The sequence below is a fragment of the Anser brachyrhynchus genome (assembly GCF_964034855.1).
Source record: "Anser brachyrhynchus genome assembly, chromosome: 1".
Taxonomy (NCBI): Eukaryota; Metazoa; Chordata; class Aves; order Anseriformes; family Anatidae; genus Anser; species Anser brachyrhynchus.
In genome coordinates, this window is record NC_137694.1 from 105,203,023 (window position 1) to 105,230,202 (window position 27,180).

Genomic DNA, 27,180 nt, shown 5'->3' on the forward strand with positions numbered 1-27,180 from the left:
CCTAGTTTGGAAGAAAAACAGTAAACCTGAATGATCACTCAACCAGACACTTCTAGTCTACTGACGTTTAATAAGACAGCTGGCATAGTCCTAGCCTTTAGGAAACTAACTGCTCAGAAGGTGATTTCAAGCATTTTCTCTTTGCTTCTTATCTCCATGTGGTGGCTGTTAGCAGGGATGACAAAGAACTGATGGACAGAGACTGCAGAGAATGTCTGTCCCTGTTCCTGTGGAGACAAAAAAAAAGGACAAAAAAGTCTGTGTTCCTGAAGTATTAAAACTAAACATTGGGAACTCAAGGGTGGTTTTTTGTGCCTCGTGACCAAACAAGACTGCCAAGCTGTCAAGGACAGAGCTCTCTCTGGCTGTCCTACAAGTACATCTCAGCTGCCTGCACAAAGCCTGCAGCAGCATCTTCACCAAGAATGTGGGGCTTGTGGCAGGCATCCCAGGGCAGGGCTGTATGTCTCCCACAGGTGACCCATGAAGCAGGTGTTTTTCTCCATGTTGTGGACTGAAGACAAGGAAGCACGGGGATGCAGCGAAGTTTAGAACATGACCAGACAGTCAGAGTTCAAGCATTGCCTTTGCCCAGCCTGGAAGCAGGGTGGGACAGGTATCCGTTCCCTGGCACAGCTCAGAAGCCAGTCTGAGGCTGCAGAAGGCTTGGCATTGAAAAGAAGTCAGGTCTTGCAGTAAAGCTGACACAGCATGTTGCATGGACAGGGCTGGAGGGTTGCAGAATTGCAGGACAAATAACATGAATAGGAACTGTGTTAAGTATACTCAATACAAAATGCCAGGACTGGTGGTAAGACTCAGGACAGTCAGCCCTTGTTTTATGAAACATGCCTTCAACTCTATTAAGAGCTGGCCACCTCAAACTTTCCACTTCAAATTCAATTCTCTCTTTCCTCAGTTTAATCACTGGGATACAGGAATTCACCCTTAACCTTTCTAATTGTTCCCTACCCCCTGTGTGTAGTGTCAAAAGTTTCTTGATGAAGAGCCCTTGCCTGCAACCCCCTCCCTCTCCAAACTCTTCAGGGCCATGCCTGTGATGGCAAAACAGGTGTCCAGCCCTCACCTCATGTGCAGGGAGCATTGTAGCTGATCACTGTTGTTTCTTCTGAAAGAGGAGAGGAAAACGTGCCAGTGAGATACACTTTCCAAAAACTCCCTAAAGCAACCCAGCATTATGCCTCTGTTTCTAGAAGAGGTGTCCCCTTAGCTTACAGCCCACATCTCCCTTCTGCCATGACACATGAAACCACTTGCACGTAGCAAAGTTCAGTTATAGTTATGGACTCCCCACTTTCTCAAGTAATAACAATCCTAGACACATTTCCAACTTTTCCTCCTGCTAAAGAACTCAGGGAATGGGGAACAAATTATTACTGTCATTCTTCCAAGCCATCCCCTCACCATAGTGACTACAGTCCCTTTCCTTTGTTGCCTTCCACAAAATGCGTGTACAAAAGCATGGCTCTGAGCTTCTTGCTTGTCTCTTGTTGGAAGAGTTAGACTTTAAGTGGAGCCATGTGCCAACTTCAAGCTTGCAAGTTCTGTGTCCAGAAAAAGAAAAATCCACCCTCTTGGGCTTTGAAGCCCAAGAGGGTAAGTCCATCACTAGAGAGTTTCTAAGGGGCAGTTAAATAAACATGCTAGGGATAGTATTGTCTTAGACCAGAAAGTCTAATTTCAGAAAGACAACTTCAGAAAGTTCCTCCCAGTGGGACATTTCTGTGATTTCTGCAGTACAGCATCCGAGCTCACCTGGCATGTAGTAATCATAAACCTTGATATTAGCCTGCTTATGATCTTTCACTTGCATGTCCTGCTGCATCAGCAAAGTGTAGGCCTGAGGCTGTCGAGTCAGCTAAGACCAAGAGATGCAAAGATTACAGCCAGAACCAGTCATGTAAGACAATCCCTTCCACCTGCTCTCACCCAGGCTCCTACGGAGACATCACCACTGTAGCAGATCCTTCTAGTCCAACTCAAAAATACCTTTTACTTGACATTCTGTGGCCATCTCCCATTTTGTGTCTCCAAAATTAACTCAAGTCATGAGAGACATCAAGTCCACAGAGTCAATGTGCATTAGGTACAGTGTTAGTGTTCCCAACCAATCCCACATTCCCATCCAGCTCTTCTCCTTCATGTATTTTGCCTCAGTGGCTACTTGCTTATATGCAGTCCTATTGCATCAGCTCTTTCTCTGTAGTCTCACACGGCTCTCACTATGAAGCAGCCACATCCAAGCTGCGGATTAACATTTGTTGGATGATGGTAGTTACATAAAATGCTGTTTGGTCGGTTCCATCTTGTGCTACCAGGCAGCCTGAGCTGAAATCTTTCCCTGTGCTTTCTGCTCTGTGCGGTAGATGTAACAAAAGCAGTCTCCCTGCAAGTCTAATGCATTACAATAACCAGCTTTCTATGAGGATAACTTGGTTCAGCTGAATGTCAGCTGGAGATAAAGAATCACAGAACAGTAGAAGTGCTCCTTGGAAATTCAGAATTTTAGATTCATGCCAGCTCTTGTTTCTGTTGCTGTTTATGTATACATAGAGCTGGAGAAAACCTGGAGTGGTTGTTAATCTGTTGACTAACGAGGCTCTGGAGAGAGCACTGCAGCTCACACAACCACCTGGTTAAATTTTGGGTGATCTTGGCAAACTCCATGTGCAATCCAGGATGTGGCCTACTAAATTCAAGCCACTTAAGGGCTTTCTAAGAATTCAGACTGGCTTGAATTTACTGGATGGATCCTCCTATCTCTCCGGTCCTGATCAGACCCTGTATATGGACTTTCAACAGTCTCTGAACAGTGCCAGCAGATGTAGTCTTATCATCAGTTAGCTGCATTTCACTTAAGTGGTCCTGTATACAGTCTCTAAAGCTGAAACACTGCAAGCTGACACACATACTTCTCCAGGTCAGCAAATGTGGCTGGTATGCAGAACAGCACCTCTCAATACTTAAAATACTACTAGAACCAAAATGCATGAGTAATCTAAAAGCTATCTGCCAGCCCACAGTCCTCCTAATGATGACATTAATCTAAATTCCACTCACTTCCTCCAGATAAAGAACGACTCGGTCAGCTTCACTTTCAACTTTCTTCACTAAGGGCATTTTCTTTAGCTGAAAAAAGAAAAGTCAGAAAAACAGAAAGGCAGAAAGCATAAATATTCAGGGATATTTGACCTTTGCATGGGTAAAATGTTCATATGGCCAAGAAAGTGCTTGGGGTGGGAAAAGGCAGTAGGAAGAACAGGTGAAGATCTCTGTGTGGCCTGGAAGAGACTCTTGGTGTAAAGATTTACTAGAAGGAAAAGAACAATGTTTCTCTGCCCACAGAAATGATGATGGTTCTGCATAGAAACCTGCACAACGGACATCTGTCACCATTCCCATCCCAGCTGGACACAAACTTGTGGTCTCACCTCATCCAGTGAATCTGCCACGGGGCTGTATCCAGACAGCAGCTCCACTTGGATCAGGACCATGTTGGTGGACACACGGTTCCCTGTGTAGCTGCAGCAGGAACCCAGGGGACAGCACTAATGTTACTTTCTGAGCCATGATCTCCACAGATACTCCAGCCCAGCTTTGGGACTCAGGTGGAGGAATCTGCCTTTCCTTCCAGCGTTCCTCCTGTAAGCATACCTGCTTCTGCACTATGATAAATTTTTGTACTTCCCCTGATTTATCTTTTAATTATGCTCAGCCTAGGAGAATTTTATTCCTTTGGAGGCTTCTGGAGTTTCCTTCTCTACTCAGGGCAGGGAATATCACATCCTCCTCTTGTTCTGTTGGTAGTTTCTGTCCCATATCAGGCAAGGGTAAAGCAGAGGAGAGTGACGTGACAGCTAACCAGGAGGGAGGGAGACTTAGGAATAACTGTCAGCAGTCAGTCCCACAGACCCTTCACAACACTAGTGTTTTAGGACCTAGTCTTGGAAGGGGATGAGACCCACAGAGCTTGGGAGAATTTGTGATGACTGGCATGATGATAGACAGGACTACAGCCCAACTCATCCCTCCATGGCCTTGTACCTTCCACCCAGATGAGGAGTGGCATAGTTAAAAGAACAGGGACAACTTAGCGCTTGGACCTCATGAATAAAGGAGAATCCTGGCTATCAAGAGACTGGTGTAGTGCCAGGAGCCTCTCAGCATAGGGGAGGAGAGGGGCAACTGAGTGTCTCCTACCGAGTGTGAACGGTGACAGGAAACTGGGTGGCGTCGGGTGCTGTGCACTCTGTCTGCACAGACACAGCAAAGGTGAGGTCCTTCCTCGGCGGAGGGATGTGGTACCGCAGAATTGCCTGTCAGGACAGAAAGAAGCTAGTTGGCAGAAACAGCAATTTTTTGATGGTGAGTATCCTCATCTAGTGTTTTGTTGCTGTCTTGCACTGGTGTAAGAGAAAACAATATGGCAAAAGCAGAGGTGATGCTACTGTGCTGCTCCTGGTGGTGGTCACTGCACTCCTTCGAGAAGAAATACAGCTCTGACTGGGTGGTGATGATCTTGACTTCATTTTGGGAACTTCTTGGTTTTCCTTGGGTTTCCTCCCTGTTGGATCCCAGGATCCTACCAGCCCTGAATCATAGAATCATCACAGAATTGTTGAATGACTCGGGTGGGAAGGGACCTCAAAGTTCCACCCACCCACTGTAGGCAAGGATGCCACCCACTAGATCAGGTTGCTCAGAGCCCCATCTAACGTGGTCTTGAACACCTCCAGGGATGGGGCATCCACAACCTCTCTGGGCAACCTGTTTCAGTGCTTCACCACCCTCTGCGTGAAGAATTTCCTCTTAACCTCTAATCTAAATCTCCCCTCTTTTAGCTCAAAACCATTCCCCCTTGTCCTGTCATTATCTGATTGAGCAAAGAGTCGCTCTCCATCTTTTTCTGAAGCCCCACACTCTTGCAAATCACTGCAGCAGTCTGTTTTCAGTCTTCACTTAACAGCAAGGTAGAGGTCCCCAGCTTCCATGTTTTTTCCCCAGACAGACCTTTTGTCCCTGGACTGGTATTACCTGCAGGAAAAGGCACCCATGGCCCTGTACATGCACAGTATAATCTCTGGGAATGGCAGGCAGCTCCACTGTCTGCAGCAGGAGGCGATTGGTATTGTCTACTCGGACGTTTTTACGGAAGCCCTCAGAGGAGAGAGAAACCTGAAGATCAGGGCCATCCTTGCTGAAGGTCTTGGTTGCATACAAGGCTAGGGCTTCCAAGGCAACCACTGTGTCCTGATGGAAAAGACACATAGATGGCAAAACAGAACCCTTGTTTCCTGTGCATCCCAGTCTTTAGCTTTTCCCTCCCTGGTTGAGATTTCCCCTTGGACTTTTAGAACAGGATTAACTCAGAGGAATACAAATATTCACCCCTCACCAACACCCAGCAGCTTGTAAATCCATACTTTTTTTTTTAACTATTTTTTTTACATTTTTTTTCTTTACAAACCACAGCTGACAGCAGGTTCTCTACTGCCAATGGCCCCAGGGGATTACCTGGGTTGAAGCAAAGCCTCCATAAGGGTTTTGCTGCTTGATGAGCCATGACACAATCTGGGATGCCTTTCTGATTTCATCTGAAGACAAGCTTGACTTTGAAATGTGAGCCATGAGGATACTAGATGTCAATTCCACATCAACAGATGGAGCCCGATACCAATGTAGGGAATCTTCTTCCTGTTTGGACTGTTGACTCCAGAATATTTGAGCATCTAGAGGTGGAGTGTGGGAAGACTTATGGAGTGTGGAGCTGTATCTAATGACCTTGTAGTTCCTAGGCACTGAGTAAAGACGTGCGCTGGGACAAGATATGGGTACATATTTTCCTATTTGTCCCCCACATCCTGCTTTTGCCAATAAAGACAGTCCTGCAGGCTGGGGAGGAGCTCTACAATATCCATGACACCCCCCTTGTTTGGATGACTGGAAGATCAGGACTGTGATATCATCCACAGAGCAAGTGTGTCTCACGGTATGGGTATAGCCTGTGGCAAACAGAGGCTATCCAAACCTTGGGCTCTCCCCAGAGCTCTGCCAGTGTTCCCCACTCCTGCCCCACATTCTCTTGGTGATTCAGACCTGGGTTCTCTACACAATCCTGCCAACACCCCTCTCTCCTGTCCTGCAGTCTCTGGTACCTGATCTTATGGCTGCCTTATCCAGTCTTTTGAGGATTTTCTGCTTCAGTGCCTTATCACCTGCTACTGCAAAGGCATTTGCAGCTAGTGCCAGGCTGTAGAGGCTGGAACTGCCACTGTCAGCATTGACCAGGTCCGTTATGCATTTCAGAGCTTTCTGCACAGCTGGGTCCTAGGATGCAAATGAAAGCACACCAGTTGATAGCAGGGTGTAGGGGAGGGAATGCAGCCTTGATGTGTGCAGGGGAGGGTGGAAACAGGGACAGGTCACACAGGGAGAAAACACATCATGCACTCCTGTGTGAACAAAAGCAGGGTGCCATTGTACTGTCTGCAGCGCGGCTGCACATACAGCGTGTCCCTTCTGCTGTTACTCACAGAGCGTGGCGTCCCAGAGTGTATGAGAGCTGTGATGATGGCAGAGCTCAGCCCCAGTCCTTCCTCCACTGCACCCTGCAGCCACCACAAAACAGAAGAGGAGAGCTGCCATGAGAAGAGAGCAGGAGAAGTTTTCCACTGCATTCTGCCCCCTGAGTGAACTCCAAGCCAGCAGAGACAACAGTGCTGGTCCCGTTCCTCTGCTAAAGAAGTGCCAGGGCTGGTGTCTGTTCTTGCAGGTCCCATTTCTCAACAACAGCACCTCAAGCTCCTCTGTGTAGCTTATTACCCTCTGCTGAACACAGAACGCATTCCCCTTTCCCCTTCCCCTTCCCTGCAAAGGATTTGCAGCAGCAGATTTCAGCACCAGGGGAAAGTGATATTCCCACAACCCAGCTGCACAATGGCACCTCAGCTGAGGGCCTGGACGAGCGGCAAGAGTGTGGAGGACCAAAATAAAACATAGCTTTTGCAAGGGGAAATGAAAGGTACCATTCTCTTCACTTGGAGTAGTTATCATCTGAGGTCTGGTGCATTGCAGAGCTGCAGGCTCTGCTTTGATGGTGCTGTGTGTGTGTGTGTCTGTGCATGTACAAGTGCGGTGTTTCTGACTGAATAAGGCACATCCCTGGTATGGTGAGTCTCACATGAGTGGCTGCGATTAATCGCCATTCACTCCATTTCTGACTCTCTCTGTACAGGGAGAAACTCAGACTGAAGGATGAAATAGCAGTTCAGCAATGGGAAAGGAAGCTGTTTTCCAAGGGAATAACAAAAAGTACAATCATGACTAAGCACAACCCTGGCTGTCACTCAAGGGTGACCTGAGCACACCAGAGCCTCCCTCCTGCAGTAGTACTGCAGTAGTCCTCGTTTGTTTTTGGCACCCAAATTAGGCAAGAAGGTGAAGCAGCCCTGAGGTACCCAAAGAACAGCCAGAGTATGTCATACCATCAGGCCATTGTTGAAGAGTTTCCCCACACTCTTGAAGCAGCCAGATGGAGTCTGACTTTTAATCAGGGCACTGGCAGCATCCTTAATGTTCTGCTCATCTATATGGATGAAGTCCTGGGCTTGGCTGAATGTCTTGAGGACAAGGGCAGTCAACCTAGAACCAAGGAAGGGTGAAGAAAATCAGACTGAGTTAGTTACTGACATCCATCTCCAGAAGGAGACAAAAGTCTCTGTGTCTTCTGTTATCTCATCCCTGGAGAAATGCCAGCACATCAGAGCCTCTGAGCAGACTGAGAACTGGAAGCAATGCACATGAGATAGATGCTATTGAAACTCAAGCTCAGATTCACCCATTTGCAGAAAGAGGATGCCTGAGATAGAAAATTCACTGACAGTTCAGTGCTCCCCTGGACCTCTGCCAATTCCAACACAGTCCACATCTGTGATTTAAATGCATGAGGGCTGATTTTTGGTAAGTATAAAGACTGCTCACTCAGCCCCTTTCCCAAATCCCCTCTGGGAACAAAGCACATTGGAAAAGCTGGGAAGAAGAAGTCTTTGCAGCCAAGTTTTCAAAAGCAGGCTTGGTTGGGGTGTCCAAACACAAACAGTCAAACAGCAGTACCTCAGGTCAGTTCACTGTCGCATGGTGCTCTTCCAAAAAGTCTCAGAAGTGGTGTCCATATGAAATACCTGCACATCTCCAGACACCCTTATGTTCCCCAGGCCCAAATCCAGGACAGCGTGAGCCTGACCAGGTCAGGCTGTTGTTCCTCAACTGTGTCTGCACATCTCTGCTTACCATGTGTTCCCTGGCTCGCTTCCTTCCCCAAAGGCACTATATGAGCCATCTGCGTGTTTATATAGAAGCTGCCGTTGGTATCCTGCAGGAAGAGAACGGAGGTAGTGAAAATTTTCTGTGTCTGGCATGTTCTCAAGGTGACAACCTGCCCTGACAATAAGTCTGCAGATCACTATAGGAAGCATTGTCTCCAGGGAACTCAGCAAAGAGCTTTTAAAGGTGTCTTGAACTCTTTGTTTAGCTGAGACACAGCAGCCTGATTCACAACACTGTAATTCCCATGGCATCACACAAATGGCACTGTACAAATCCCGTTCAGCATCACCTGTCTCCTGAGATCCCCACTGTACAACCTAGCGTAGTGAACATCACCAGCTTAATAACTCAGCATGAGCAGAAATCCACTCACCACTTTCCAGATAGCCAATTGCCTTCTGTTTGATTTCTGGAGTCAGTTGTCCTGTCTCTTGGAGGTATCGTGTGATAAAGACATTGGGGGCAAAATGAACCATGTTCTGCTCACCACAACCACTGGACATCTGGAGGAGCTCATCTATGTTGTCCAGTGCTGTCCCCAAAATGTCACCTGTACAATAGAACCACAGTTTTGGCAGCTTTACATATTCTTGCATATAAAAAAAAAATCTATGCTCACTGATTCTCCAGATAACCTGCTAAGAGTGGGCTCAGTTCACCCCTGTTCACACTAGGGTGACTTTAATGTCTACAGGGCTCTGGCCATGCAGAGCTATATGGTCAAAGGTGCAGCCCTATAATAATAGTGATATGGTACTCATCTATGTCTCTTGGCTTGGTGGAATTACAAGCCCATCTAGCCCAGTGTCACTTGTATAAGAGAGACCAGGACTGGATGAATCTCTGGAAGAATGGGGACCCAATATTACACCTCACTGTACACATTTCCTCTTGTTACTCTGCTACAGAAGATACAGAAGCGGCACTAGAAGAAAAGAATCCTGCGGGGAAAAATCTTACTTTCTAAGATCCCCTTAGATCTCACCTAAGAAAGAGATGTGGGCTCTCTCTGTCCCGAGGACCATGTTCTCTGGCAAAGTGAAAGTGATTGTCTCCGAAGCTGAAGTTCCTGCAAACGGCAAAAGCATCAGCATAGCAACATGCAGATAGCAGAGCCATAGGCATCCCCAGGAGATGGCGTAAAAAAGGCTGGAATCACCTCATCTGTACTGAAGTAAGCATCGAAAACAGAGGGTGACACAAAGATTAGGCCATCCACTGATGTGTGACCGTGATGTAGTTAGGCTTTGTGCTGCCAAGAGCTTGTGCTACTGAGTAGAGCTGAACAGCTTTGCCTCTCCGTAAAAGTTCCAAAATCCCTGACTCGCCCCTCTCCATGCCCCTCTAGACACTCCTGGATTTGTTCACAGACCACCCTGCTTCTCTTTGGTCTCTGTGGTTCACACACACGTACTGCCCCAGTTCTAAGCTAGTCCCTATCTGTCTGGTATCTACACATACCTTTAGGGCACAGGAGCGAGGTTTGGGTCTTTTCCTCCAGCAGCCCCTCTGCCTGGTGGGGAAAAGGCTAGTCAGTGCAGAAGAGGGAGCAATAATCTGAGATATTAGCTGCACAGCACCCCACCTTCCTGCAAGACTTCCATCCTCATGGGCTTTGCAAAGGGATATGCATGCTGCTGATGAAGTTTTGCTGGGAAGCAGGTTTCTTAGCTGCTGCATGGCCTCTGACTACATTGCCTTGCTAGCAATCAGTTCTGACGTCTCTGTCCTACCAAGCATATCCAGACTGGTGGTATTCAGCTCTCATCCCTACACAACCTACCGTTAGAACCTCTCCTTGACTAGCCTCATTGAGAAATGCGCCAACAGACAAGTGGGATTTCCCTTCCTAGACCCACCCCACCAGGCTGTATTGAGTCTGACCCAGTTCTGATCCCACCAGGAACCTGAAGCACACTGACCTTCACCAGAAGGTGCTTAACCACTGTGTCCTTCCCTCCAGATTCTGGCACAACAGCTATACTCTCAGTGCAAACATCTTTCTGATCAATCACCTCTGCAGTGACGGTGAAATTCACCTTCCCTAGAGAACAAAAGTTTAAGATGCCAGGTGGCACATCAGTGCCTACATTTCAGTTTGTTCAGCCTAAGGCCACTCATTTATGGTTCCCATAACAGGTCACTCGCCCTTCCAGACCAGTTCCATTCCTGCTTGAGACCCTGCCCCTCCCTTGTCTTCCTCTTACCTAGCTTAGTAGCTTTCACATCCCAGAAGAATGTCTTCGCTGAATCGGGACACAGACAAACGGTGAACCTGACATTTGCATGCACAAATTCAAAATCACTGGAGTTCATTAGGCTAAGCTGGAGCTAGAGGTGAAACGAAAGGGAATTCAGGTTACAGAGCTGCTATTTTCAGCTCCTTGATCCAAATGTCAGTTAGACACAGGGTGAGTTTGATAATGGCCCTGTTGCAATACCTGTGGGCAACCAACAGCCCATGGACATCACAACACTACAGTGTTGAGATTATGGGGAAGGATAACCTGGACAGAGATGGAGGTGTGTGGAGATTTCCGAAGAGATGATCTCTGAAGAGGGCCTCAGTCAGTAAAGTACGGTTACCATACATTCCCTTGCCCAGCACCAATCCTGGAGGGAGCCACTCACCACCATGCACTGCTTCAGGTAATTGAAAACTTTGACAGTCAGGGGAAATGACTCTCCCCGGAAGATGGAGTAGGGCAAGACGGGTTCCACAAAGAAGGGCTTGAAGCTCCGCAGGCTGGCGGTCTCTGAGATTCCCAACCCATGGGTCTCTGATGTGCAGAAAGTCATGGCACTCCAGTCTGTGATACTATCAGGTACTGTGACAGATAACTCAGCAGACCCTGAATCACTGAGGAGAAAACAGAGCAGAAGAGTTAATCCCTCTCCCTGTGGCTCATAAGCTGGGCGGAAAACTCACTTGACCATCGCGGTCAAAGAATGGTGAACTGTGACACAAAATTCAACTGGTGACTGCTTGCCTGTGGCATCCCTCAAGGATTTATACTGGTACCAACACTGCTTAATGGCTTTGTTAATGATCTGGATAATAGGATAGAGGACATCCTCAGCTGGGCATCCTGGTGCATGAAAAATTGAGCGTGAGTCATCTCATTTGCCGTTACAGCAATGAAGGTCATCTACCTCTGGACTATATTAAGAAGACTGCAGTTACTGGGCTGAGGGGAAGTTATTTTTGCCCTATATTTCTCACTTGTGGGGCCACATCTGGAATACTGTGTCCCGTTTTTGTTCTATGGTATAATAAAGACTGATATACTTGCATGAGTACAGTGGAGGGCTATCAAGATGATCAGGGAGTTGGGACATTTGATGTACAATAGGAGGTTGAAAGAACCAGGGGTTTCAATATTTAAAGGGAAAGGCTATGGTAAAATCACACTGCTTTCTACAGCTACCTAATGCAAAGGTGTAGAGACAATGGAGCCAAGCTCTTCTGAGGTGCATATTGATACAATGAGAGGTAACAAACACAAACTGGAACATGGAAAATTCTGAATTGAGACAAGAAAAAAATGCCATGAGAATAGTCAAACACCAGAACAGACGCCCAAGGAATTTGTGTCTCCATCCCTGGAGACATTCAGAACTTGACTACAGCAACCCGATCTAAAACCTCATCTGCCTTGCACAGGATGATGAGCTCCAGACCTCAGGAGGCCCCTTCCATCCTACAGGAGTCTGTGATTTTAAGTTCCCCAGGGTCATTTGTAAAATCTCAAGATCCAGGAACCGTGCTGAACTCCTTATCCAGTTCTTCACGCTCCCCTTTTCTTTATGGGCACGGAAAGTGGTAATGCCTTGGCTCTGCTCCTGCCTATTCTCTGTCTGCTGTGGCTGACAGGAAGTCCGTGTGGGGCCACAGCCCATAATTACTCACTTGATGGGGACCAGACTCCAGATGAACGTCTCAGGAAACCAGGTACGTACTGGCCCTGCCTTGCTGCCCAGCTCAATGTGCTCTGACTCAGTATGTTCAACAGCAGCATCTAGTTCTGGATCCAAGTCTTCCAAGTCTTCCAGATGATCATAAGCTATTGGGAATACGAGCATTCACACAAAGACAGTACTTTGCTGAGATCAGGATACAGTTCAGCTGGGAAAAACTCAGTTCTCCATCCCTCCCACTCCCATTCTGATCCCCCTTGTCCTCTCCAAGATGCCCTTGACCTACTTCACTACTTTCTTCCAGTGGACTACTCAGCATGTGGATTCCAGCATATGCATGGTCCCCCTTGAAGAACTCCGCCTGCTCACACTTCTGATCTCTCAGCCTCTGCTGAAAGACTTAGATACTATGCTGCCCAGAGCCAATCTTGGCTCATTATCTGGTTTACAGTGAGACCTTTATTAGTCTTACAAACATGTCTTTCTTCCTGGGAGAGTTATCTTTTCCCCCTTGGCCATATTATCCTCCTGTCTGCCAGAAGCTTCCAGGTGGGCTCTTCCAATGCAGTCAACACTCTGCCACTCCAGTGCACTAAACACGTCAGGACCCTTCCCTTCTTCCTGTGGTTCTCATCTCATGTGCAACATCCCACTCATCTCTGGAAGCCATTCCCAGTTCCTCAACACACTGCACGTTTATCTGCCCTTGTGCAACCTGTATGTTACCCGTGATTTCCAAAGAAGCATGATAAATTAAAATGTACACATGTAGTCGTAGAAAGTGGTCTGGGTGCGGCACTCGATTGGAGACTTGATTTTAAGGCTGGTTAAAAACGTTAGACCTGAATTCTGGGGGAAAGAAGGGGAAGAAAAGAAGGCAGATTTCAGTGGAGGGAGTGGTATGTCTGGGGTTTGTCTCTGCCCCCACCTCCCAACATATCAACCACCCCATGTTGTTACACCTCTGACTGACTTGAAAATTTAAACAGAGAGAATGTGGAGCCACCCTGTTCACAAAGCCCAGGTCCAACCTCCTATTTCCTCTGACTCTTCCCTTTCCTTCCAACCACCACAAAGTCTGAGGGCCTAGAGTCTTGGATAAGTGGGGAGCTGGCTTCTAGGGATGTGCCTGATCAATAGGAATTTATAAAGCTTGGAGCATGGGATGTCAGAAATCTCTTACTTCAAAAGCTTGGCAAATTCAGAATGTGAAGTTGCTGTGTTTACAGGAAGAACAATCCGTGAAGCTGCTCTGTGCTGACCCGGGATACAAAAGGGCACAGTTCTGGTATTTCAGGGTTTATGGAAATTAAATTTACCCTCAGAAGTCCATAGACATCTGGCTGGGACACTGCATAAGAATAGCTGTTGTACATAAAGGGTGGTGTAGTTGTTGGTGGAAGCGTGGTCTGAGAACTGATGGTTCCTGAACTCTTGTGGACAGTACAGTAGTCACTGTAAGAGTCTGTGAGGATACTGGGGTGCTCTTGAGGATAACTGAACATATTGTACACCTGCAGACAGAGAATGAAAACAGTACAGGTTAGTTTGAGAGGTAGGCAAGATTCTCTGTGATGGAGGCAGAGCTTGGATCCTGCCTGCCGCAAAAATCCATCCCCAAAGGTTTTCTATCTTCATGGAAAGCTTCCACAAGTTTCAGATATGTAGAACAAACATTAACACAAACCCCTCTGGGGCACAGGTGCATAGCTGTGGCTCATAGTTTTCACCTGAGAGCTTAATGCTCCTTAAGGAGGCCAGTAAGAATCCTTAGAAGGCTTCTTTGACTGTGGGCACATCCTGGATTCGCCAAGACAGTGTCAAGATGCAGCTCAAGTGTCCTCAGACATAATGCATCCCAGGCCTAGGTGAGAAATGAGACCTTTCCACTGCCAAAGCACCACTTCCAGTCTAGTCTGTGCATGCAAGGACTGTCCAGTTTGTGTGAGTTGGAACAAAGCTATGGAGCCTATCATACACTGGGCATATCTTCTAATGTAACTCTTCTTTTGGAGCGCTGTCATGAGGTGGTTCAGGAGATGGAAGTCCCTAGACATCTGGTTGCCACTACTGCAAAGTACACTAAGTTTGGCAAGAATGTGTCATTAGTTTATACTTGGGCTTGTCAGTAGGTTATTCTATTAGATCCATCCACAGAAACTGGTAATTTTGGCTGATGATTGATGTTTGTCTTCATTTTTTTTCTCATGAAGCCATGTCCTGTCCCCATTTAAATACCTGTTGATATATCCACTGTGCCTGATTACCCAGTGACTGTAATTAGATATTCAAAAGGCATCTCTCCAATAACAGCAGGGCTCAGCCTTAGACTCACATTAGCCCTGGACAGCTCAGCCTCTGGCCTTAGCAAAAGTACACTCTGGTCTACAGCACGGATGCTACATAGGGAGCGTGGTGCAGCCTGCAAATGGAGATGGACAGCTGATCCTGGAAGAGCCACCGTGTCTGAAAAGCCAAGCTTCACCTGAAATGGAAGATGAAAGACGGACAGAAGACATTGAAAGAGGAATCTGTGACTACTGGGTTCTGCTGGACATTTATTGACAGTTTTTAGCTAATTGACTACCCTCCAGCCTATGACCCCCTTATGTTTTGGGTGTTACTTACATGGTTCCTGAAGCACTTGGAAACTTTCAGACTGAAGCTGTCAGCTGCCACTTGACCCTCAGGGAAGGCAGTGTAAACAAAGAGCATAGCCATGGGTGAAACGATGTCAATGGGAAGACTGATATTGAAAGTATCACTGTACTGACCTGAGGGAAGAAGGAGAAAGAGCAGTATAGGAAGAGGCAAGGAGGTCTGTCTGGAAGGATTACGGCAGCAAAATGGTCAACCTCTGCAATACTTCTGTACAGTTAACTTGGATAAAAAGCTATTCTGTCTTGCTTCTGGGGAGGCCACAGCTAGACCAGGCTGTAAGTTAGTGCGATTTTGTAGCACTGATCTTATATCATGAGGGATCTTGCAACACTGCATGCTTGCAAGAGAAATGACTTTCCACTGGAGTGTGGCAAACGGATTCTCTGAGTTTTCTCTTGGAGGCCTCTGATAATTCCTGCTTGGCAGCTAACTTCTGACAATTTCTTCATTTGATCAGGAAAAAAAAAAAAAAAGAAATTAGAAGGCAGAAGAGAGATAGCATATTCGCCATTCCACTTGAATTATTTTTGCCAGCTTTGTTGTTTCCTGTTGGTCTCAGATCTCTCTGTCCTTCCCCATGTAGGCTTTCCTGTTGGGTCCTTAATCTGTTCTTGGTATTTAGACACTCTTACCTAGTGGTGGATCAAGAAGTACTCTTGTTTTGCCATGATGCACAAGGGATCCTCTGGCCAAAACCTAAAAGGGAATGAACAGAGCAGTGGGCTGACAAGTGCCACTACTCTGTGTCTCTGGGCCAGCAAAGGCTATGCCAACACAGACCCATTGCAAAGCTGACCTCGTTGCCTGTGCTGCCCTGCACTCACCAGGTGGTAGAACTCTGCTCTGGCAGCCCCGTCCCCCAGCTCAGTGGCCAGGAGATGATAATTCACGGTGACCTGCTGCACTTCCCCGCAGGGCAGAGCTGCCTGCACTGGTTGGATCCTCACAGAGCTACGGCTGGAGGAGTAGAAGGCCCTCAGTGTGAGGGATGCAGTACCATAAGACACCCTCATGTTCTGACTGCTGAATTCCTCTGGCTGGGTCTTTGCCTGTGGCATAGAAAAGGTGACTCAGTCTTCAAAGATTTCTTACCAATCTCCCCAGGCCAAAACCAAAACTGTGACTGATGGGACAGCAGCCTTTGAACCCTCCCACAGTAAGGTGTTGAAAGCACCACTATACTGACCTGAAAGAAGGAGAAATAAAAGTACAGAAGGAGGCAAGGAGGAGGCTTCTGCTAACCCTAGAGCAGGCCAAATCATTCAGTTGTGCAGAGTGGCTTAATAGTCCCTGGATCAAACCACTGAACCCTTCACATTTGTATGGTACACTTGGGGAAAGTATCAACATGGATCTGCCCTGATAATGTATTTCACTGTTCAGTGTTATTCCACTCACACACCATATTTCTTTTAGCAATTTCCCTGATCCATTCAGTAGGGATGGCAGGGGACAACTGAAGATCAAGAGCCTTGCTCATCTCTAAACTATGATCTATCTGTACCGAGACTATGATGTTAACATTTTTCAGGCTTCCAGCCATGTCAAGATCCTTCATATAAGATACTACATAAAATATGGTGAAAAGGAAAGATGTGCCTTGACCCTGGAAGTGTAGATATGGCAGGTATTAGAAACCTACCCCTAGAAGCAGACGAGCCTTCTTTGTTCATGGAAAAGCAGACGGAGAACTTTTCTCTGTCATTTCCCTATACCTGGCAGCCATCTTTAGCTCCCACTCTGCTCCGTCCATCCTGGTTACCTGTTTTGATCCAGACTGGCTTGCAGCAACTGGTTCCTTACTAGCTTTCCTTCTTTCCTAATTTTTCTTCCTCTTATATCCAAGGTTCTTACATCCAAGTTTATTATCTTCCTCTTATAGCCAAGATTCCTATATCCTAGTTCTTATGCAATGAGGGTGATACACAGTGAACCGGTCACTCATTTTTTCTTCTCTATGTGTATTTTCAGATGCTTCTCTCCTGGTTCCTTTCCTAACTTCCCATCCCATGCCACGTGGGAGTCCTTCCTCTGTTTTCTGTCCCTGCCCAGTCTCACAGAGCCTCGTCCACCTCAACCAGAGGTGCTATGTGGATAGACCTCAGTCACAACATCACACAGCCTCTGTCCACAAACCTGTCTGTCATCATGCCTCCTGACTGCTCAGGGACTGCGTGTAGCATCCGAATGCTGGCTCTGCCAAGGAATATTTCTCTTGCCCTAGATCTGTCATTTCACTGCTCCGCACTTCCACCTCCCTGGCTATACAGAGACAATGACATCGACTATGGATCTGAGGGATGCATTGCTTAGTGCTAGCCAAATCCAGTGCGTTCATTGGCCTTAACCTGCAGTCGGACTTCACTGCTGTTCCATGCTGAAGTCTCTAAGATGAAAGAGGCCATCCCAGTGTCATCTGTGAAGTAGGTCTTGGTCTGCTTCCTGCTACCATAGGACACTGTAAGAATCACCTTTTTGTTCTTCAGGTGGGTCCCATTGCCACTTTTGAGTTCCAGCTGCAACAATGCAGAAAACAGAAAAATGGAGGCCTTGGAACTGAAAATCTGCCTCACAATAGAAGACTCAGTTCCCCTCTCTGCAAAGGGATTCTCAGTGTGGCCCCCTAACTCCTCCAGTGCCTCCCCATTTATGCAGAAGCCATCCCACCTGGCAAAGCTATGTACCTATTCTGTGGTCACACCTTTGGATTATCTCTTGGTGGAGACATCAAAGGAGAGACTGGGATAGAAGAGTTGTGGCAGCTTTGGACAGCTCAGAGCACGGGGACTAATTATTTCTGTGTCTGCCATCCCCTCAGGCTGAACATTCCACTTTTTTGCTCTGTTCGCTTACATTTCCATAGTAGGGAGCTCCTTGCTGATAGTAGTAGCTTGTCCCCCAGAACTGAAGAGTTGTGATACCAAAAGTGACCTTGCAGTTTTCAGTGGTGTTGAACTCCACTCCTAAGAAAGACAGGAGATGCACGCAAGTGAGTATCATGTGTCTGAGCAAAGGCAGAAGGATTGAATGGATGGAGGTAAACGTTGGAGTATCACTCACAGGGAACTGTAGTTTCTCCATTTATCTTCAGGAGTCATTTAACACACATTATTTGTTAATAGTGTCTCCTACATTGTGAGCTGCTGAAAGGACAGAGGTCTACCACGGGGGTTCTGCCAGACCCAAATGCTCTTTCTGACTTTGTTTAAAATTGTTCCACTCCCAATTATCCACTTTCATTCTCCTTCCATTCTCACAGCAGAGTCGCTATAAGGCAGCGTTTCCCCTTGACTACACAACTTATTTTACGGTCTGCTGTCTTGTCATGTGGTGCCCAACTGAAATCACTGTCATTGCTTGGTAAGTGAATATGTATTACTGCTTTCAGCAGGGGGCTGGGAAACATTTTCTTGTAAGGAATGGTTTGTAACATTTTGGAAGAGAGAACACCTTCCAGGATGGGCTATTTAGCTCTGGGCAAGTAGCTTCATATCTCTGCCTGGGATGTTGAGATAAATCTGGCAAGATGCCATTTATTAATAGCACACAGTCAGGGCTCACGTTATCACTGGTTGCTCTAAGCCCCTCCTCATTCCAAAGGACTTCCCTAAAATGTGGTTTAAAAAAAAAAAAAGAATGTGGCCTGGTCCACATTTCTGCTGTAACCAGAAGAGGAGAAACAGCAGCTCTAGTCCATCTCTGATAAACCAAGGTGACTGTCAGAGCTGGAATGGCCAGACCAGCTTCTAGAGGAGCAAGCATATGGGTAAAGGCTATCTTGTAACTGGAAGAACTCACATTGCCTGTCTGAGTTAGACCTCAGTGGTATGCCCCATGCTGCTGTAGTGCTTCCAGGAAAGACACAACCCTCTGAACACCTGCCCCCTGGAAGCCAGTGTAGAAACTTCCACTTTTTCCCTGTGTGCAAGACAGGGAGTCTTGCAGGTGAAAACCCAAACGAAAGCATATTGCAAGAGTGTAGATAAAAAGACCTTCCACAAAGTGTAGAATTGTGTTTTTTGTTTTTGCTACCTGTTCCACTTTCTTTCAAAACAGCCACAGCTTCCAGGTTGAAATCGTAATTGTCAGTACGCTTCTGGTGGTAGGTCTTAACGTGCACCTCAGTGGTAAAACAGCCGTCCTCATTTGTCTGAGGGTGTGAAATTGAATCTATTAACTGATTATGAATGCACTAATCATTTCTGTTGTTCAGATTAAACCCAACACCCAGAAGTCTAAATTACATGACTAAGACACTTGAGATAAAGGAGCACCGTCCATACTGGCATGAACCATCTTCTTTCTGGAGCACTGAGGAATAGGAGATCCTGGTTCACAAGCATGGGTGCGTGAAACATGCTTTACACTCTTTACACAGTCATTCACGTGCCAGTAGGAAACATTAGTTGCCATTTCTCCTTGAAACATGATGTTTTCTGCTCTGGCAGGATTTATCTTTAATATGTATATGCTGGGTTATTTAAAAACATGTAAACAAATGTAGATACATTTATTCAACCCCAAAGATGAATGAGTAAAGCTTATGCTGAACTGCAATTGTTTGCTTAGACATAAGAGGTAATCTCTGTCTTCCCAAAACAGCTGTTTCTGGGAAACAGTATATACATCTTTCTTTACATCAGATGAAAATCTGTTGCTAAAAGGCATCCAGCAGAAGTCAACTGATGTGGACAGTATCTCTATTTTTATTGTCCTGTCACAATACCTGGCTTGTAGGTGAATCTGCAGCAGTTAGCTTGTCTACAAACGCTCCTTCCTTTGAGTGCATCAAAGTGCATTTAGAGAGATTACTGAGATGGGTTAAGATTATTTCACAGGGGAATGAAGAACATATTAGTCCATCATCCTTGACTGGACTGAAGAACATGCTGCTTCAACAGCTGATCCCCACCCCACATCTTACGTTAGCATTATTCCTTCTCTTTGCCCCTGTTCTTCTCTTTTTCAGGAGTAGTGGATGGCCCATGTGCTCACCTTGCCAGTGTACTCCTTACAAATACTACGCTTGGCTTTGGGAGACTTCCTTTTATACTGGATATGTTTACGGCACACCACAGCCTTCACACTACCTTGAACTGGTTTTCCATATGTGTACCTGGCAAAATAGCAGAGAGGGCTTACATACATGCACAGAAACACTGACTCAAGACAAATAATATCTGCTTTAGCCTGTGGTTTGCAGCCATACCGCCCAGCAGCTTGAAATATCTTCATGGATCATGAGCCAAGAATTTACAAAGACTTAATCAGATTAAGGCAGAAGGCAGTGGTGGGTGAATTCTCCTCTCTAAATTTATGTTAATTCCACTAGACAGTGCTAGCAAACATTGTGCTGGCCACAAGTCTGAGCCATTATTCCCTCCCCACTGGCACTAATCAATGCAGCAGAGGTACTGTACTGTATGGCACATGCCCCACTGAGGAGATCCACTGTCTTACTTTCAAACTCACAGATAAATAAGTAGGGAGAGAGAATACAGAGAAAGGTGAGAGTCCAGGAGAATTCCTTAGCAGAGGATGTCAGGGTACCAGACATCAGGGAGGGGGACAGTTGGCAGAGATCATTTTGCGCTTGGTTACTGATAGCTGCTCAGTTTGCAAAACAGTAAGAATGCAGCTTCTGCCAAGGTAAGTCAGCTCACATGCCACAGATATGGAGATGGAAGGTCTCCTCCAAGATGGTGACCACCTGAGGCATCTGGATGGAGACACTGAACTTGGGCAGAACTGTGAGAAAGCAAGAGAAATATAATGCAGTAAGGAGAGAGAGCTTGTTTGTCCCAGATGTCCAGAACCTCCCCAGATGGTTGTTCACAGAAAGGCAGTCTCTCCTTTTGTTCCCTGTCCCTGACAGAACCGGCACAAGGCCTGGTAGGAATGCAACAGCAGCCTGGCTAAGAGAGTGTGGTGTGAGTAGACAGCTTTAGTCCACTTCACAGAGCACAGTTGCAGGACAGTGCCTCAGTCCCTCCTTAAGACATGTGGAAGGAGAAAGCCAGTGGGTCTGAGTGAAAGTCAGTGATCACACCTATTAGCACGTGGTGGGACATTTCAGGTGCTAGCACAAATAGCGCAACTAGCACAGCTGTTCACAGCTGCAAGGCCAATTCAGCCCTGTGAGAGGTTAGGAATCCAGAGGAAATGTGTTTTTCTCTGTTGATGTGAGCTCCCTAAACCCTTACCATACTCCTCTACCCTGAACGTATGTGTGCGGTCAGGCGTTTTGATGGTATACTCTCCAACTGGTGCTTCTGCAGCCAGAGGGAAGGACAGATCCACAATGCCTCCCACAGGGGTAACATTCAGCCACTGTGCAATTCGGTTCCTTTTGGGGTCCTGTATAGGCAGTCATAGAGAAAGTTATTTCCAAGTGCAAAAAGAGACACTTCCAGGATACCTGTGCTACCACAGCATGGCTTGAGTGCACATAGTCATCCTGAGAACCCAGACCTATGACACAGCTATGGTGCTCAGGTGAGTCCCAGCTTAAAGAATATAGGGCCTTTTTCCCTGTCTCACTGACAAAGTCATTCTATCGTGCTATTGCTCTCAACCATCTCACCGACTGCTGCAAAACTGTGGTTTGCTGCCAGCCACTCTCACTAAGAGATAGAGGTGGTTCCTCTCAAATGCCCCTGCAGTGATCTGAGCTGGCATATCCCCGAGGTCACTGTGAAAGTGGTCAATCCTGACAGCACGTGCTGCCTAAGGCATGATCTACTAGAGTGATCACTGGGGAGTGTGATAGCTTGAATCCCTGGGAAAGTCTGGGGAAATAAGTTCAGGACACCATGCAAGGCACCATGAGGTCCCTAACAGAAAGCAGGATTTAAAGACCTGTGATGCTGAGCAGAGGCTGTGGAGCTGTAAGGTCTTTTTGAGGCTTTATTGGTAGTCATAGTTGGCCCACAACTGTCTGTTGCTGTTTGGAACTGGGACCTCTCTGTATGGGTTATTACAAACACACTGCTTTTGGGCATCTTTCCTCAGCTCGGGTGATTGTAGTTCGTATTTTATCTTTCATATTAAGACTAGCAGATTGTAAGGTCAATATCCTGAGAGCTGCTTTAGGAAGCTTGGCTCTTTTAGGAAGCTGTGTAGCCACAACACTAACAGATCTAACTTCTATTTTCTGTACGTTAAATATAAAAATCTCCTGAAAAAGACGTTATATTTTCATAAACTTTCAATTCACAGGCTAGAGGGACTAAAAGTACTCTGACCACTCTAGAAAAGTTGGCTGGACAGCTAACTGATTCTCACTGGCACTGCAGGAACCCTTATGAGACTGGTATCATAACACTGTACTGCCACACTTGTGTGGACACTAAAGGAAGGGCAAGAATTCAAGTGCTGTTCTCATTCATTTTGAGGTATTTGGCTTTCTGCATCCGTACCCTCCCTCCAGTCATCTCCAAACCTTTGTCTTCCCCAAGGGGTGAAGAGATCGCCACTTTCAACAAGGTTTTTTTACCTTCAGTTCCACTAGGCGGTGCTGTGGGAAGGAAATAACAGTTAGTGGTAGGGCGCTTTCGGGAAAGCCACCTCTCATGCCCCTCTCCCCACCCCAGCGTTTTTGTCTCCCAATCATCCATGAGCCTTCCCTAAGCAACACCCCGGGATTGCCTGTGACCCAGCATCATGAGCAGTATCTGCATTGCCCAGTGCTGTTTGTAAGCACTAAAACCAAAACTGAGACTAGCTGTCCACCTAGCAGGGCCAAACACTGATCCAAAAAACACGGAGGCAACCCATAGCACTTTCAGACACACCAAGTTTTCTCTGCTCTTGACTTACTGTTTCATTGCTGGCAATGAAGTTCTGATCCAAGGTTACGATTCGCAACTTGACTACAGAGCAAAAGAAAAACAGGACTGGTGACGTTGGTGGTAGGGAGATGGTTGGACCAGATACCTTGAAGGTCTTTTCCAACCTTAATGATTCTATGATTCTAAATGAAAGTCTGTTAATAGGTATGGATGTGCCAATGTGCTTCACTGAAAGGGCAGAAGCTAGTGCCTAAGTTCAAAGACCTGCTCTGAGCTGGCAGCCTGCTAAAAAATAGAAAAAAAAAAAAAGTGGTACGAGGGATAGTGTGGGGTTTCTGGGAAGGCTGATTGTGCTGGTGAGAAACAGCATTTTTTATGGACATTGGACCTACATGGAAGCCCTCAGTCTTGCCTGCCGTGACGGTCAATGCCAGCAGCAGGTGGAGAGATAATGGGGAAAACAGCTTTGCACTGAGGTGATCTGAATTGTGTCAGTGTGGGGCCTGCAGCACCATGGTCCTCTTCTGAGGAAGTCTGTGAGGGAGAGAAGGCTTTAGGGCAGTCACAGACCACATCTGACTGGAGCAATTATGAATACAACACAGTGCCATGTGGGCCTTTTCTCATGCCTCTGCCAAAACACAGAAGCCCTGTTCACACTGGCACACTGTCCGAGTATGACTAGGAATGCTAAAAACATGCCATGCCGACACGTGGCAGAGGTATCCCCAAATCCCTCAAAGCAGGAACAGCCTCGAAGGGTGATGGAGGCGGTGCAGGCCCCACCCCAGGAGCTGGAGGCTACCCTGTATTTGTGGCCTGAGGACTGCCTCTTCCTCTCACAACACAAGGCATTATAACCATACCAATCTGACCGGGTTTGTACACAGGTTTGTCTGTCTGGATTAAAGTCTTCTTCTCTGCATGCTTGATTAGGACTTTCTGTTTCTTCTCAAACTCTGAATTGGCTCCCAAGACCTTGATCTCAACAAAAGCTACTTCCTCTGGCTGTCCAACAGGGGGAGGGACCTGCAGGCATAATTGTAAACATAACTGAAGCTGAATCTCATTCGTGGATCCCCAGTCTTCCGCAATAATGATTTTTATACTGATTTTTTATTGCTCCAGTTCTTCTTGCCCTGAAAGATATCACAGTACTTTTCAGAATGTTTTCTAGAAGAGTAAATTATCAGTGGGGCTCAACAGCAGGAAGAACCTGTATAGGCTGAAGCAGAAGATCCACAGCCTGATTAAGAGAGGCCCATGGGATGACACAGTTAACTGTCTTTCCAGTCCAGCTAAAACAGAATTCATGAAATAGCCACCCTGCTCACAATCCTTGAAAATATCCTCCTCACCTGGAAGCTTGTGCAATGGAAGAAGATGAGCTGAGAGATGGTCTGCGTGATCAGAGTCTTATTCCCAGCTTTGCTTTGCAACGATACTGTCACATGGATTGGGACTGCTTGCTTTCTGCTGAGCTGGAGGCACACTGTCTCTGAGAAGGGGTGGTAGAGCTGAGATGGTATTGCCACAGCATAATTTCTTTAAAAATAAAAAAATAAATAGATAAATAAATAAATAACTCAGATGAAATTGATTTTCTGATGGGATGGGTTTTGACTGTGGGATTTGGGTACTTCTTAGTAAGACTTCTGGTTGCTTCATTCCACTGCCAAGATCCCGGTGGGACAAGATCACACTGTCCTCATCTATTGGTAATGTAGGCATTACCACCGAGGCTACAGTACATGCTGCATACACTTACAGAAAGAGACAGTCGCTGCTTCCAAAACCAATGCCATTTGTTGTATGAGACCCAGTGTACTGACCTCATGTCCCAGACACATCTCATAAACACATTTTCTTCAGCCCCTCACACACCCGCCCTCATTCTCATTCCAGATCTCACACATCTGTGGCTGCTATCATAGCTGTGCCCATGGGTAATGCCAACAAGCTGACCATATTGTTTTATTTCACCTTAAATGGCACTGCAGCAGTTAGGACCAAAGAAACGCCAACATTCAAGGAGGTCTGAAAACTTACTACTGCTTACTGCCCCTAGACTGAGTTAGGTATCAGCACCTTTTGCAGCAACAGGAGTGCAAGGCCTTGAAAGATCAGACCAGCAGGGATATGGTGACGTTCACAGACGTGAACTGCTGGCAGTTCTCAGCTGGAGCTCATAACCATAGCAAGAGAGAGTCAAAGTCCTGTTGGCCAGGAGCCGTAAATGCTTTCACAATCAAGTGCTGTCAAGCTGCCTTGAGCAGCCTGTCTGCTGCTATTATTAGGGGAGATGATAACAGGTGCCAACATTTTGATTTTCCTTCTTAGGACAACTCATAGCACCTCCTGCCTGCCACTGTGCCAAAGGATGCGATGTGCACTAAAAGCTTACTTCTTGAACTTCCCAAACCTCACTTGCTCCTAATGGTCCCTCGGTGCACTCTCTACTCTAGAACATTTTCTCACACCCTCTCTGCTGATTCTTCCCATGTCCTTGCCTTCTGAGCTATAAAAGTATCACACAGCCTCTCTGAGGCTGTTTTTCCAGGATCCCTAGAGCCAGGCTAGATTACCTTCTGATGAAGCTACAAAAAACATTGATATACAGGTATGACAGCAGCCTGCCTGCTGAAACCAGCAGTATTACCATCAAGGAAAGCTTCATGCTGAAGGCAGCAGTAGGAAACAAGCAGCAGTAAAGACGTATTTGATTGGAAGCTGTATCAGCCTATAGAGTATGTCCAAGGCTGTACTCCCACTAGAACGGGCTTTTAAAACTAAGCTTGTGCATTCCCACCACACGTGGCTTGAGAAAACTCAGCTAAGACCCAGTGACATATTTCATACTGTTACATCTACCGTAGGGAGCACACGGCCAGCTAAGGCAGAATCAACACACTGCTGTACAAAGATCATGCGTATTAGATACCTTGGACTCACATTTGCCCAGTTTGTAAAGGCACCCAGCTTTGTCTACTAAAGGTTTAAATGGCAACTTCTGACTCTGGGGAGAAAAGCAAAGCCCGGAACACAGTAGGACGCATGAGATGTTGGCAGGTCAGAATTAAACACATGCAGAAAGCTGTCAGGTTTGGTATGACCTGGGTCCTTGCAGAAATACCTGGTCTACACCATAGGCACCAGAGGGAGAGCCAAGTAGTAGGAGTAACGTGGTGGGGAGGGTGCATGAAGACCAGGTAAAAACATTGGGCATATGAAAAATGAGAAACTCCTTCTGTCCTCTTTGGAAACACTGCCACCCCCCAAGAGCTCCCCCCAGACCAATGCGCGTATGAGAAGCAGCTAAGGTTCTTACATCACTGCAGATGTTCCAACCGCGCTAGGCAGGAGAAGGATGCTGCCCCACAGGAGAGCGATGCTCCACATAGCTGAATGCAGGTTGAATCCCTCCACGGGAAGATGAGCCTCTCCTCTGCCCCGTTTTGCCCCTGTTTCTGCTGCTTTCTTTCTTCCCTCTGCCCCTCATCCAGAGATGAAGGACTATGCAGCTCTTGCTCTGACAGGGTGCCTGTCTCTTTCGAAAGCCTGTCTTGGCTTCGAAACCAAGAAGGTGGAAATCATGCTGTGCATGGCTGGGGCTGGGATGTGGGCGGGTGGAAGGGGTGGAGACAATGTTTATTGCCGAGGCACCAAAGGCACTTGCCCCAAGGCTTTGTAAGCCTTGTTGATATTTCTCTGGGAGATGTGTTTCTCTGCCTTATCTTATGCAGCATAGCTGATGACAGCAGGAATGCTCAGATACTTGATTTGGTATGGGGGTTTAATTTTTACAAAGGTGTCTTTAGTGGGATTTCATTATAGAGTCACAGAATCACAGAATGGCCGAGGATGGAAGGGACCTCTGAAGATCATCTAGTCCAACCCCCCTGCCGACCAGGATCACCTAGAGCACATTGCGCAGGGCAGCATCCAGGCGGGGTTTGAATATCTCCAGAGAAGGAGACTCCACAGCCTCTATGGGCAACCTGTTCCAGTGCTCTGTCACCCTCACAGTAAAGAAGTGACCCCTCATATTCAAATGGAAATTGGAAACATTCTTGGAAACATTCCTGGAAACATTGGAAACATTCTTGGGCAAATTTGGTTTTTTTTTGATGTCAGTTGAATTTTGTTTTAGGTTTGAATTTCTTCTGTAGAACTTCTTTATGTACTATTCATTTTGTATTGAAACTTAATTCCTGCCCTACAGCCTCTGGCCAGGCCAATCCAGGGCTCCACATACAGCTCTTGTAGTGCCTCTAACTTCTCCCTGGAAGAAGGGAAGAACTTTAACACTTTATTATCTTTTAGTTGTCTTTCTGTTTCCATTTAAATTCTGAGGCAGCTAACTTGATGACTATTCGGAGATGCAGAGCCATGGGGAATGTTTCTGAAATCAGATAGAATTCTGTTTTTTGTCTGGCTAATTTAGGCTTGAAGTCAAAACCCTGTT

At 46.6% G+C, this 27,180-nt stretch overlaps 1 protein-coding gene across 1 annotated transcript; it reads right to left on the reverse strand.

Moving 5' to 3' along the window:
* Positions 1 to 50: 50 nt before the first annotated feature.
* On the reverse strand, positions 51 to 26,288 carry LOC308186283 (alpha-2-macroglobulin-like protein 1). Its single transcript, XM_080575247.1, has 36 exons — positions 26,044 to 26,288; positions 24,074 to 24,260; positions 23,582 to 23,744; positions 22,744 to 22,796; positions 22,421 to 22,441; positions 21,129 to 21,282; positions 20,589 to 20,673; positions 19,921 to 20,041; positions 18,958 to 19,075; positions 17,779 to 17,888; positions 17,274 to 17,441; positions 15,750 to 15,974; positions 15,558 to 15,621; positions 14,893 to 15,038; positions 14,600 to 14,749; positions 13,584 to 13,778; positions 13,029 to 13,113; positions 12,257 to 12,410; positions 10,978 to 11,206; positions 10,554 to 10,677; positions 10,269 to 10,390; positions 9,808 to 9,859; positions 9,332 to 9,415; positions 8,720 to 8,896; positions 8,311 to 8,392; positions 7,506 to 7,662; positions 6,555 to 6,629; positions 6,177 to 6,348; positions 5,536 to 5,750; positions 5,056 to 5,271; positions 4,222 to 4,337; positions 3,453 to 3,543; positions 3,082 to 3,150; positions 1,777 to 1,879; positions 1,088 to 1,129; positions 51 to 227 (listed from the first exon to the last, which is right to left on the reverse strand). The coding sequence occupies exons 1-35, from the start codon at positions 26,112 to 26,114 to the stop codon at positions 1,089 to 1,091; spliced, it is 4,395 nt and encodes a 1,464-aa protein (XP_080431373.1). The 5' UTR covers positions 26,115 to 26,288; the 3' UTR covers positions 51 to 227; position 1,088.
* Positions 26,289 to 27,180: the final 892 nt, after the last annotated feature.